A 14,488-nucleotide genomic window follows, 5' to 3' on the forward strand; every position below is an offset into this window, starting at 1 on the left:
TAAAATAAACGTAGTTTGAGAAACTATGAACTGTATTTTAATCTTTTTTGTATCCTTTCCCTACCACCTCTACCCCGACAGTGTAGAAAAATATCTAACACACATAAGCACTTAATAAATATATGTGGGTTCACATACACACTTTCTGTACCGAGAGGAAGAAATGCTTTTTTTTAAACAACCTGATTTTTTTCATTGTAACCTGGGTCATAACTTTCTCATATTCAAAACATCAGAAAAAGAAAACTATCAACAAGACAAAATAAAATATACAATCATTTCAGAAAACAAATAAAACAATATTGTTCATTCAAAACATGAGAAAACCAAGTTCTATTTGATTGTCTCAAATATATCACCTAAGACAATTATATGTGCTAATCCGGTATTCAAAAATAAGTCAAAAGAAACGGTAAAGAAAAAAGTCCATATATTTCAGGGTAAGGATGAAAATATAAGCGTTACTGAAGCAGACACCTTTGTATTACGAATTAGTCCAGTTTCTTACACCATAATAATTAGCAACCAATAAAGCAACTAAAAAATAAAGCAATGTAACTCAATTTTCACATGAAAATAAATTCCAAAGTTACAGTTTACCTAGAAGCAGAAGAGCAGAAAGAATGTTCATATCTTAACGTCTTCCCGAACTCCAATATAGTCAAGAATAAAGACCTCAGACCCAGGCAGGCCAATTTACCCTGCAAAATTTTCCCGAAAAAACAGTACGGCTGAAAAGCGGCTCTCCTAAAACAGAAGGTACTTTCAGAAGAGTTATATAAGCGAAACACACAGGCCAATTGAGTGATGTGGAAACCACCTCATGCAAGAGAAAGCCAGCAAACACAAGTAACCCACGTTCACATCTCAGAACCTGTCAGGGTCTCAGAATAACAGTCAAGGTTGATGGTAACATCCTACCTCTCCAGTGACAGGATGGAAAGTTTTTAATGAAAAGTTATAAACAACTAAATGAATGACAGTCCTAACACACTTTCTGGAAAAGATTCTTTTCCTTTTTTTTAAACAGTTTATTAACCATCTGGAGAACCTTTAAACTTTACACAAGTATCTTCTCTTGACCTCTTTCCCTATTCTGGAAGGACAAAGTGAGTATTTTTAATTCTCTTTACTGTTAGAAGTGCCTGTCATATGCACTCGATGTGTGCATGGAATATGTCACAGATTGGAGGTGAAACGGAGAAACTTGCTCAAAGCCTCTTGCCTTCAAACCACTTATTCCAAATGCCAAGTCTTTCCCACGTCCCCCAGCACACTGAGAACATCCTGCTCTCGCAGCCACCTGCCCTTCCTTCCATCAGGCAGACAGTGACGGCAACGCCACCTCCTCACAGAGATGCCCCAGGCGGTGATGGAGGCCAAGCCCTTGTTTCCCACCCATCGGGGTGAGGGGGGAAGTGGAGGGCAGGTAGATGGCAGCAAAAACACAATTGTCGGCATTGCCCAGATATTTTCTCGGCTTCAAGTACACAGCACCAGAAGCACAGGGAATTAGGGTCAGCCTGCTTTCCAGAGCAGGTGTAGGTTCATCCATTCACGTAAACATTCCTGAGACACCTCCTGTGGGGTTGGCAATGCTGGTTCCCGTGATAAAGAGGGAAACAGATGTGGGTGCTGCTCTCAAAGAGCAGACAGTCTTGTAGATGGAAAAGACACAAGAACTGAGAAGTATGATGCCGCACGGCTAGTGTAGGAGGGGAGCAGGTTCGGGGCACCCCGGAAGTACAGCCAAGAAGCCCAGACCCAGTTAGGGAGTCACGGAACGTTCCTGAAAAAGAAAGGGCTGAGTGAACCATGTGGAGGAGAAGATGGAAGGGAGGTGAGGAGGACAGGCCAGGCAGAGGGGCCGGCAGGATCTAGGCACAGAGCACAACCTGCATGTGGAGAGAATGCCAAGCCACTCGACAAGCCTATGGCGTAAAGTTCAAGGTGAGAGAGGGGCCCCAGGAAGGCAAGGGGCCTCCCGGGGACCCACCACTGAAGGGTTACAACCAACAAGGTACCAGACCAGATCGGTTATTTGAGGACAAACTCCCTCAGGGAGCAGTGGGGCACATAAATTTGGGGCCCAGCCTGAGCACAGGCTCCCAGTGAAGGGCAGAGTGCAGGTGGTGAGGCCCATGGACTGGCTTCCTCAGCTGTGCTTGCCATGTGGGGTTTCCCATGCACGGTCCCTGCTGCCCAGGGGCTGCGTTTGGTACTGGGACCTAATCCCCCTACCCTCCCTAATAACGAACACCCAACCCCCAAAGAACCAGCTGGTGGGCCAGGCACCTCTGCTGTGCGACCTGCATGAGGACACGAGCTGACCACTCACTGTCTTCGCCTTGGGAACCTGAACTAAAGATCCAGGAATAACCAGGAAGTTTAGGAATCCAGGGAGAAGCCAAAAACGCGTCACGAGGCTTAGTGATTGCTCTTGTTCCTCACAGGCACAGAATCACAGCCTCCCACCGCTAGGGCCAACAATAAAAAGACTGGGTTGTTTGAAACCTCACTGTTCACTGAAAGAACAAAGGCTTTGGGACCTATGTGCTTCCTCCCCATGGGGCCTTCTATTTCAGAGAGAAGCACTCCCCCGGCCGGGACCCGCCAGCCCAGCCACACTCACAGAACTGAAGGCTGAGGCTCACGAAGGCCAGCAGCGCAGCCAGGGCCAGCAGCAGCACGAAGCGATTGCGGAAAAGCATTATTATTTGTTTTATCTTCTCTTCATGGTTTCACCTCGAATCAGGAACACATCCTGTGAAGAGAGGAGAGGTAAGAAACATGTGTTCCAAGGTGGAAAACCAAGTTTGTCAACCGGAAATAATCTAATTAGCCCCATCCTCCGGCAGGGAAGCGTGAATCCCCTTCGGAGAACATTCCTGCGCTGCTGCTGATGTCTTTGCCCCCAAACTAGCCCAGCTGAGAAGGTGCCCTTCAAATTAACAGGTGGGAACAGTCTGTGAATGCTTCGTTTATCTGACCTCAAGAGAGAAGGAGATTTTACAGCATGGCCTTTCCAAAGAAAAACGGACAGGATGTTTATTGAGCACTTACAGTGTGCCAGACGCATGAAGTCTTTACAAGGACCAGCAAATGCTCACCCCATTCTGACCCCCGACTTCTAAATCTTCAACCGTTTCTGATGCACACTTCGCTACGATGACCCTGCTTCTTTAACTTCGATCGTTACCCTGAATGTCAATCACTGCCTCATGCCCCACTTTAATGCCTTTAGGGACAGCTGGGCTGTGTCGAGGATCTGTTCCTACGCCAAGTAGGAACATCTGCTAATTAGAGACCTCCCCCGATCCTGGACCACTGGGCCTATTTCAGCTGCATCCGTGGGTCTTCCTGCAGCCCCACTCACCATTCTAATTTTCTCTGACCATGTTAGAACTGTGCAAAAGGACTTTAAAAAAAACGCTGAATGAGGCTCTAAATGTCCCTCCTGTGAAAAAAGTGAATGGTTGCTATGGGTTTTACCCCATCAGTCTTAGATACCAAATTTATTTCCTGATTCTCATTGGGGTTTAAAATAGAACTTGAAAAGCACAGCCTCTTCACAAAAGGTTCTTAACCACAGCAAGATTATAACAGTTATTTCAAACCTGATTTTAGTGGCAGAATCTTTTTCTCCTTCAAATACAATAGAAAAGCAATCAGATAAAAGCTCACCTGCTAATGCGGTGAGGACTGCACACCTCTATGAATATATCAAAAGCTACTGAATTATACCCTTCAGGTGAGTTGTTTGGTATGTGAATTATACCTCAACAAAGCTGTTAAAAAAAAAAAAAAGAGCACATGTGCAGGGAACGACGCAGGAGCCAGAGCCCTGGGGTCTCTTGCTTCCCAGCTGCCCTCCCCCAACTCACCCACCTCCACACCCAGAGCTCTACAAGGGAGTCTGAGAAACCACTCCTTTAAAAGACCTGTCAGACTTTCTATCACAAGAGAACGGTGGCTAAAAGACTGACGAAAATACACTTGCACCTCACAGTTGAGCCTGTACGTCCAGCGTCCGGCAACTCTGTTAACAAATGATCCCAATTTATACCTTCAAATGAGCACTGCTTCTGTCCCTTTAGTCACCGCTCCTATCCAGGGGCCAGTACTTCATGTCCCAAGGTGATCTGTCCTCCTGGGGACACTCACCTCTCTGCCCTGGTGGGGACTCACCAGCCTCACAAGCTCTCTGGCGTTTCTGGCTAAAACAACACACAACCCTGGTTGATCCCACCCAGGACTTAATATATTTAGGACCGCAAATAAATGTTTTCTGTTTCCAAAACTCAAACTCCCCATGGCCTCCCCCTGGGGGTGTTTGCAAGGACACCCACAGACCCAGAATCTACACTTGGTGAGAGGCCAAGGCCAGGACTTCTGCACTGAACCCCCAAGGTGGCTGAGGTCACAGTGAGAGACAGGATGTGGGTCCATCTGACTGTAGCCCTGTAGCTGTTCCCTCTTGAGGCAACAAAGAGGGTGAAGCCTTCATGTGGACAAACCCCAATCCCAGATGTAAAGCATCAAGCCTGGGTGGCTCTGGGCTGCTGATCCAGGCTGGTGAGTTCCTTGCCTGGGCTGTCTGGGAGTCGTCATAGTCTACTCTCTCATATCCTCGACCTTGGGGGTGTCCTCGGCAATGCTCATCTGATGGTTCAACAGCAACCGTCCCCCTCCCCGACCAAAGGAAAACAACCTAAGTCAAATCCAAGTCACAGTCTCTCTACCCCTCACCCTGGACAGGTTCTGCTGCCTGGCCAAGCTCCGCAGGGATGAGCACGGAAGGCACCAACATTCAGCTGCAAACACTGGCCAGTATTTCCAAAATATACCCCACCCGGGTGGAATGTCAGCGTTCCCTCGGAGCAGCCTCCCCTGGGCAGCTTCCAACCTTTGCTCCACTCCTCCGGGAACCAGGAACTTCTAACTTCTCAAAACCATCCATTCCCTTAGGATTCCCGTGACATGCTCTGAGGACAGGCTTGGTAATTTCTAACATGCAAGCAGAAAATTGAAGCTCAAGGGCACGAGGTTATTAAGTGGTGATGACAAGATACGAAATGAGATCTGTGCCTCTAAAGCTCTTTCTTATGCCTTACAGTGTCATCCCCACATGTCCACATACTGATTCTAGTTGCAACCCGTGTATCTACGCAGAACAAGTTAACTTTTGGCATGTGCCAGCTTCTTAGCTACCTGAGGACGGCTGGCTGCTTCTGGCTCACCAGCCTGTGGATTTCAGAACCCTCTCACTAACGCAGTCGTTCCCGATTGGATTTATTCTACTTTACAATGACCTTCTTATAAGGGGATCCTTTTAATTTGGGGAAGGTGAGTGGGGTGTGTGGATGGAGATTAGATCACAGAATGTGGAGAAGGTTCAGAGCAATGTCTCCTTTTGGGTGTCCCTGTTCCCCCCAAAATAAATATCCTGGGGCTTTCCTTCATGCCTTCCTGTCCCTTCTGTTACGCTACCACCTTCTTTTGAGGCTAACACCACCTTTGGAAGGGCTCCATTTCCTTTACACGAACATCTTCAAGCGTTCCTGACCAGCAGATGGCCTTTGGGGCCTTTCAGAGTTCTGTTAGGAGGGTTCTGCTTTTCTTGCTGCCTGAAGATGCTTCTCTGTGGGACCACATCAGCAGCACGTGCAGAGAAAGGCCACACGGCACTCTGGAGGCAGACAGAGCTGGGTCAGAACCTCGAGCTCGGCGACCATGGGCCAAGTTACTTAATCTCTCTGAGACTCAGTTTCCTCATCTGTAAATTGGGACTAATTACCCGGGGGTGTTGTGAGGCTAAGTACAATCCCCAGCGTATGGTAGACGCTCAAAAGGAAATGGTTGTCAGGAACTTCCCTGGTGGTCCAGTGGTAGAGAATCCTCCTTGCAATGCAGGGGATGCGGGTTCGATCCCTGGTTGGGGAACTAGGATCCCACAAGCCGCAGGGCAACTAAGCCTGCGCGCCGCAACTACTGAGCTTGCGCACCTCAACGAGAGAGCCCATGCGCTCTGGAGCCCGCGGCCATGACTAGAGAGAGAAAAACCCGCACGCCACAGCTAGAGAGAAACCTGAGCAGACCGCGCACTGTAACGAAAAGATCCCTCTTGCCTCAACAAAGATCCCGTGTGCCACAACTAAGACCCAACGCAGCCAAAAAACGTAAGGAAAATAAATAAGTAAAATAAATAAATATTAAAAGAAAATGGTGGGCTTCCCTGGTGGCGCAGTGGTTAAGAATCCGCCTGCCAATGCAGGGGACATGGGTTCGAGCTCTGGTCTGGGAAGATCCCACATGCCACGGAGCAACTAAGCCCATGCGCCACAACTATTGAGCCTGCGCTCTAGAGCCTGTGAGCCGCAACTACTGAAGCCCGTGTGCCTAGAGCCTGTGCTCTGGAACAAGAGAAGCCACTGCAATGAGAAGCCTGCGCACCGCAACGAAGAGTAGCCCCCGCTCGCCACAACTAGAGAAAGCCCACGCACAGCAAGAAAGACCCAATGCAGCCAAAAATAAATAAATAAAATAAATAAATTTTTAAAAAAAGAAAGTAAATGGTAACAAAAATGGCTTCGTTACCTACTCATCTTCTGTCAGTTCACTCTGCTGCTTCCTCCCTCCTCCTGGGAAAGAGGAAGAGTTTCTTAACCTGTTTGCTGGTTCCTCCAGCTATGTGAGTGCTAAAATGGTCACCTGTTCTCATCCCCACCCGTCCCTCTGTCGCTCTGGTTCAGATGCCATCTTCAGCCTCTCACTGTGGGCCTGGGATGCAGCCTTGCTGCCCGGGGGAAGCCACCCACCACTGATTTCTGAGCCTGGTGGTGTCTCTTGCTTTAGCAGCTCGGGAACCAGACTTGCCTCTTGGTTGCCCTGCATTTGGGTGTGGGTGGTGAGAACTTTCTTCTGGTGCTGGGCTGGGTCTGACCTTTAAGCACTTCCTGCCTCCAGGCTCTCGAGAGATTTTCCACCACACTTACTGACAGATGAGGCCACTAGAACTGCCTCTTTACATGAGGGTGAGTCACAGCCTGGTTCAGAGTCATCTTCAGGTGGGCATCAGGTGGAAATAACTGCTTTTGCTAAGTTGAATCTCAGGCTTATAGACAGGTTTGATTTGTTGCGGTGACGGCCCCCAGTCTGTTCATGCCTTTCTGTGTCCACGGCCTTGTGTAGATGCCTCCCAAACCGACTCTAAGCTTGGACAATATGCTTTGGCCAATGGGACGACAGCAAATGAGCTGCAAACAGAGGCATGAAAAGTACTTATGCATTAGGGCTTGTCCTCCTTGGCTGCTTTTAGAACACCAAGACCACCGTGTGAAGACGCCCAGGCGAGCTGTTGGACAATGAGAGACCACATGGGGCCAAGGCAAGCAGTCCTGGCTGAGGCTCTCTTCAGACCACCAGCCTGCCAATCACCACACATGTGAGCAAGGCCATCCGAGACCATCCAGCCCAGCCTTACCACCTGTAGATGCAGATCGGGAGAGTCAGCCCAGACTAAAAGAACTGCACAGCCAACCCCCAGATCACAGCAAATATGTAAAGGTTTTAAGCCACTAAGTTTGGGGAGCTTGAGACCTGTAAAGCAAAAGCTAACTGATCCAATAAAGAGAAAATACCTTGGGTTTTTACCAGGAAATTCTAAGCCAGGGTCTAGATCCCTATATCCTCATCTTTTTTTTGCAGGCACCACATACAAAAGCTTCATCTCATCTACATTCTTCAATATGCTGAGGGCTTTTGGGGAAAGGAGCTATATTTAGTTCCAGATTTAAAATACCGAGGATATGTTGGGTTAACCAGATGGCTGGGATCATATGACTGCCGTAGTGCTTTTAGTTTTTGGGCTACTGACGTCTCCACGTTATCTGTGGCTTTTCATTTGATGACACAGGCCTCCATCAAAGGACACGCACCATTTCCCCTTGATATGTTCTGGGTTTCTGGTGCCCCTATCTTCTGACTCTCCCTTGGCAGACTGCAAATGGCAAATAATGGTCAGAATCTCATTACTGCCACTGTGCTAGGACCAGCCTGGTGGCACAAAGCCTAGGGGCCAGGGGGAGGGGGAAGGGGGCAGCACATTAACACCGAACCTGGGATAAACATATACATGCCTTCTCCTGGAGCTAATTTTCCTAGAATACTTGGAAAGGAAGGTCACGCTCTGTTCTTTTTTTTTTTTTAAACGGCTAAAGAATAACGATATAATTACATGGCTTTGAAGTTTGCATTTGCAGCTGGAGCTAGGACCCCAATGTGAGAACCCGGTGCATGGCTCCGCCCTGGGGTGTTTCTTTACTTCTTCAGTGGAAGAGATCCGGGGAGCCCTGATATAGTGGAAAACATGAGGCTTCAGAGACCAGCATATCTGTGTCAATTCCCTGCTCTGCCGCTATTTTCTTCTGTGTCCTCCTGACAACTTACACTTTGCCGAGTTTCAGGATCCTGATCTTTAAATAAGATTAGGGATAAGAGCATAAAAGAGCAGGAGTAGGACTTCCCTGGTGGCGCAGTGGTTGAGAATCCATCTGCCAACGCAGGAGACACGGGTTTGAGCCCCGGTCTGGGAAGATCCCACATGACGCAGAGCAACTAAGCCCGTGCGCCGCAACTACCGAGCCTGCGCTCTAGAGCCCGCGAGCCACAACTACTGAGCCTGTGAGCCACAACTACTGAAGCCCGTGCGCCTAGAGCCCGTGCTCCACAACAAGAGAAGCCACCGCAATGAGAAGCCCGCGCACCGCAACGAGGAGTAGCTCCCACTCGCCGCAACTAGAGAAAGCCCACGTGCAGCAACGAAGACCCAATGCAGCCAAAAATAAACAAACAAATTTATTAAAAAAATAAAATAAAATAAAGAGCAGGAATAAATATCATAACACGCAGAGCACCTGGCACACAGTAGGGATGTGCTGTGTGTGGCCCCCAGCTCTGGAGGAGTCACACAGACCTCTGCCCACCAACTAAACACAAAGAGTCAACCGTTCCCGGAGCTGCTGTTCTGCCCCATGCTGTGGCTCCCCTTCCAAACCCTGGCCACGGCTCACTGCCTTATTCACGAGCCCAGCCCCATCCGTCAGGGCGGGCGGCCGGCCACGTTTGCAGCCCGTTCCTGGCCCGCCCCACCACGCCGGCCTTCCTTGGGGCTGACTCAGCTGTGGTGTCCCGCCCTGCCACAGGTTTTCCAGCCTGGAACATCTGTCTCAGCTTCCGTTGGGCCCCATCCTAAGAAGACAGGATTACCAGCCAACGGGCTCTCTCTGTCTCTCTGGCCCACGCTCCAGCCCCATTCTCCAGAGACCCTTTCTCCTTTCCCATCCCTAGTGAGGAGGCTCTCAGCCACTCAAGACATCAAGCATTCCTTGGGTCTCCTTCCGGTCATATTCCTGCATTTTCCCTCCACAGGAGTTCGGAGCACGCACACCCCTGGGATCTACTGCAGCTCCTGCAGATAACCCATTGAACTTGTCCAAGTCATGCCAAGAGACAGCCAGGACCGGGCCCACAGCAGAAACCCCACAGCCTGCTCACAGCCAGGAAAGCAAAGTCCACAGGAAGAGTCACTGCCACATCGGCAGGGTGAGATGCTGCGGGACGGCGACCTACTTCAGTACAGCTCCCACCTCTCCTAACCGTCAAACATCTCTCAAGTCCCCATCACCTTCCATGCAAGATGCTCTTGACTCAATATGACATCATGAGCAAATCCAATCCCTGTAAATACTTCCGTGGAAACCACTGTTTCATGTTGCAGGCTGAACACATTAACAGTTACCAATCATCAAATGTCTACTGGGCCCAGCCTTAGTTCCCACTGCTAAACCCACATGGTGAAAATATCTGAAATCCAGAAATAGAATTATTACTCTGAATCCCTGATGAAGCAGCGAGAAAGAAAACAAATAAGCAAACAGAAAACTCAGTTAACTTAATTCAACTTTACAACAGATTTGAATAGTGAAAGAAAATATTTTAGAATGTAATTTTGAAAAAAAAGCACCAGTAAACAGGCAGTTCCCATTATTGTATTATGGGAAATACCATTTCCGAATTAAGAGGAAAAAGGAATATATCAAAGGCATTTTTACAAGCTACCATTCTACCACCAGAGACTGCCAAAGCCCAAGCCCTGGCCTGATTTTCACCTTGTAAAAGCTGGAAATGCCACGTCTGGTGACTCCGGTCTCAGAGTCCCCTTCAAAGTGTACAGAATTCGGGGTTTGAAACGTGACCATGACCATTTGAAAGAAAAATATGCATTCAATTATCTCATATGTGTAGTTAAAATACCATTACCAGGAATAGAAAGACAGTATGAAAGAAAATGCTTTAGATGTATTCTGTACTTTGGTATATTTTTTTCGGTCTTAATCATTTTGGCCTAAGTAAATCCAGCATTATAATGAACAAAAAAGCCCTCAAGTCTATAATTGTGAACTAAATATGAACCAAGCAAAGGTAAAAGCTACATCTTCGTGATCCTCCCTCTCCAAGGTCCCCTCAAAGTGGAGTCTAATTGCAAAATCAAAGACGCTTGGCTAAGAATAAACCAACCTTAAAGTCTGATGAGTGAGAGCCTGATAGATTCCAGACCTCCTGGACAGCACCAAGGGGGCTGTGAGCTCCCAGCAGTCATTCACATTCCAGTTATTCAAATTCCAGCTAACCTGCAGGCTGGGTTCTAAAGGCCGAAACCGATTCACTCATCCAGTCAATCCGTTGATTCAAAACAACGTATTTCCCCAAAGCCAATATGTGTTGAGCACCATCGAAAGTGCTGAGGACACAGGATACAGGACACAGTTTCTGCCATCTTGAAGCTCACAGCTGAAATGTACTTATGAGAGAAAGGATATGAGATCTAGGAATTGCTTTAAAATATTCTGGAAGGGGGAGCGGCGGGGGAAAGTCAAGGAGGAATTACTGAAACAAGATTGGCAAACTGCTGACAATTGCTGAAGCTGGGTGATGAATGCTGAGGGCACATCATATGATCCTCCGTGCTTTTGTGTATGTTTGAGGTTAAAAAAAATTTAAGTGTTAAAAAAAAAAAAAAGGAAGCTCACAGTCTGGTCAGTGGAATGAGTAAATAGAACATCTGGCCTGTGAAACCAGTACCATGATGGGGGAGCAGAGCGGGGGAGGGGAGGGGACCCACCTAGGCCCAGAGCGGGTGGTACTGTTTCCTGTGGAGAAAGCCGGGCCCGAGCTGAGCTCAACCTTCAAGAGCAGATTGGAGCTGACGGGTTCACAACTGCATTTTAGGAAAACATGTGCGTTTTAGGAACGAACCAAAGAAACTGCACTAAGGAAGACTGTCCTGACTCTAGGAGGGTTTGCATCTCTGTGTGTGAGAGGAGCCAGAGCGGGGAGGCGGATTAGTCCGGGCACCACCCCACAGCTGCACCTGCAGTGAGTCTGCCGCACCCGGGGACAGCCGGCTGCCCAGAGGCCCCACCAGGGCTGGGCCAGGGAGCCCTCACCTCACCTGGGTCTGCTCCTCCACGGGGAGCTTGCCTGTGACCCGGCGCCGACAGGCAGGTGGCTACAAGGGCCTCACTCCCCCCACCTAGGCCAACCTATCAATGGACCCCAAGGAATCCCACCACAAAGGGACTGGACTGCTCACCCACTGATACCCACTTCCCAGCCTCTGCTGGGAATACAGGACGGGAGCAGGCCCTGAGGCCTCCCTGCCCCTCTCAGCAGGGGTGACACTTTAAAGGATGCTTGAGAGCCACGCAACGTGCCGCCCCTGGAACATTCTGCGCTGTGCCTCACACCAACCCTCCCGGATGCCTCTCTCACCCACATTGCTCTCCTCCTGAAGGACAGCCTGTCTTCTACCTTGGGCTGGGGAGGGGTGGTGTAACCCAAGACAGCGTCATGCCCAGATGTGACACGGAGTGGCAACACCCACCTCCTTGGCTACAGGGTCACCAGTCGGGGGCGGGGAGCAATCAACACTGCGGATCACGCCCGAAGCTGGCCCTGGATAAGGGCAGCATCAGGCCCAGCGCTCTCTGGCCCTGCTTTCCGGGCTCACTATGACCTGGCCACACCCCACAAATCCCACTGCAGGCCCCAGTCCTCCTTCCCATGATGTGGAGTTAAGTATGTGGGCTCCGGGGTCAGTTGGCCAGGTCTAGAGCCCTGCTCTAACACTTCCTGAGCCACAGCTGCCCCATCTATGAAATGGGAACAATCCATCTCATAGGGTGTGTAAGGCTCATGGGGTTAATCCTTGTAAGGGACACAGCCCAGTTCCGGGCTCCTAATAAGCTCTCAGTAAATGTCAGCAGTGACTTCTCTTATGGCTTTAATACCCACCACCCACACGTGGGGTCCTCACCCTGCTGCCGCCTGTCTCCGTGCCCACTCTAGAGATAAATGCCTGCACTGCGGCAAACAGACCAAGTCAGTTTGAAGAGGTTTTAAACACCACCTGGTTCAAGTCCCCTGTTTGACCGGAAGACAGGCCAAGGGCAGGTCACGACCAGCACAAGGCTCCAGGCTGCTCAGGGAGCCTGGCCCTCCTGGCACGCACCCCTGCCTCACAACCAGAGAGTGGCCGCCAGCACTCTGCCTTGGTCACTTTCTTCCTATTCACCGTAGAGGGCACATATGTGGCAGACACTCCTAACTGTCGCCCAGTGTCTATTCTCGCCTTCTTACTAGCAGAATCCTCTAGGTTTTAGCTGGACACGTGGCCACCCAGCTAGACAGAGCTATTTCCCAGACTCCCTTGCAATTAGCTGTCATCATGTGACCAGGTTCTGGTCAATGAGTTGTGACTGGAGGTAATATGTGCAATGCTGGCTCAAAAGGAGGCTGCCTACACTACCCGACTCTGCACTTCCTCCTTCCCCCCACCCCCCACCCTGGCATGGTGGTGAGCCAGCTTTCTCGATGCCCATGGAGACAACATCCTTGTAGATGACAGAGAAGAACCCTGGATGACCCCATGGGTCATCCATCTCCTTAACTGCCTACCAGCTCAAACTGTTTTGGGAGAGAAAAATCAATCTCACAGTCTTTTAAAGTCATTGTTATTTCTGTAATAACCTATATGGGAAAAGAATGTGAAAAAGGATGGATACATGGACATGTATAACTGAACCAGGCTGCTGTACACCCAAGACAAACACAACATTGTAAATCAACTATACTCCAATATAAAGTAAAAATTAAAAAGAAAAAAAAAAGTCATTGTCATTTCTGTTAAAGCAGCCAGAGCAATCCCCTAACTAGAACTCACCACTAGCTCTAAAGAACATGGGTCCTCTCCATGCGGGCTCCCTCTGGGGGGTGTGATGAATAAGCACACACACACTCCTGATTAACTGCATTAGGCTCATCACTGACCAGGCTGAACATCACTCTTAGACGTGATATAAATGAGACATGGCTGGGGTAACCTCTGTTCTTTTTTTTTTCTTTTTTGCGGTACGCGGGCCTCTCACTGCTGTGGCCTCTCCCGTTGCGGAGCACAGGCTCCGGATGCGCAGGCTCAGCGGCCATGGCTCATGGCCATGGCCGCTCAGCAGCATGTGGGATCTTCCCGGACCGGGGCACGAACCCGTGTCCCCTGCATCGGCAGGCGGACTCTCAACCACTGCGCCACCAGGGAAGCCCCCCTTTGTTCTTTTTGAGTTATATTTTTTGTTTTATCTCAAACAATTCATATATCTATGAAGATGGCTTGGCTGCAGGTAATAGAAAACCCTGCTAATGCAAAGGGACCCATCAACATCCTCACATGAGTCACAGTGCTAGGAACTGCTGCAGCAGGGTTGCTTAATTCAGCAACTCAAACGCATCATCAGGAAGTCAGGATCTTTCCATCTCCGGGCTCTCTGCCATCCTCTGTGTTTGTCGTGTCCCTAGGATGGCTCCACCCAAGGATCACAGATGGTGACCACTCTCCAGGCATCACCCTTGGCAATATGCAGAGGCAGAAGGGATGATCCTGCACACTTCTACTGGACGCCAGGATGCCTTTCCCAGAAACCCTCCAGTGGACTTCCCCAAACGTCTAACAGCCAGAACTGTGTCACATGCCCATGCCCCAAACTGATCACCAGCACCACGAATGGACCGCCGAGACTGGGTGAAACCAATCAGGATTCACCTCCTGGCGGAGGCCCATGCAGGGAGGGAGATGGTGAACAGAATCGGAGTTCTGTTAGGACTGAGGGAGGGAGGGGATGCCTGTAACAACCCACAGCTGGAGAAGATTTGACACAACACACACACACACACACACACACACAATGACTCTAAAAAATAATTCTCAAACCCAGCCATCTGATGACAGTACCAGCCCTTTTCAGATCTAGCAATCAAAGCACATGTCGTTATAATTATATGTTTAACGAGCATCAGTTTGCTTGGGTACAACCAGCAGAGCAGCATCCCTCAGACTACTGACTACATATTCTACTGACAAGACTTTTTTTCCATA

At 49.3% G+C, this 14,488-nt stretch overlaps 1 protein-coding gene across 9 annotated transcripts in view; it reads right to left on the reverse strand.

Moving 5' to 3' along the window:
- Nucleotides 1-14,488, reverse strand: part of PXYLP1 (2-phosphoxylose phosphatase 1) — a 68,470-nt gene that overhangs the window by 29,398 nt on the left and 24,584 nt on the right. For 7 of the 9 annotated variants that reach the window (XM_029214880.1, XM_029214877.1, XM_029214878.1 and 4 more), the window contains one exon: nt 2,633-2,764. The exons of 1 other annotated variant lie outside the window; for it this stretch is intronic. In XM_029214880.1, the coding sequence (XP_029070713.1) occupies nt 2,633-2,711 (79 nt within the window). In that variant the 5' untranslated portion in view covers nt 2,712-2,764. Of the gene's footprint in view, nt 1-2,632; nt 2,765-6,597; nt 6,642-6,818; nt 6,889-14,488 lie in introns of those variants that run through there. One more of the 9 variants, XM_029214883.1, reaches the window with a different exon arrangement.

This window comes from Monodon monoceros, unplaced genomic scaffold, assembly GCF_005190385.1.
Source record: "Monodon monoceros isolate NGI ecotype Baffin Bay Population unplaced genomic scaffold, NGI_Narwhal_1 Super_Scaffold_11, whole genome shotgun sequence".
In the NCBI taxonomy this organism is placed as follows: Eukaryota; Metazoa; Chordata; class Mammalia; order Artiodactyla; family Monodontidae; genus Monodon; species Monodon monoceros.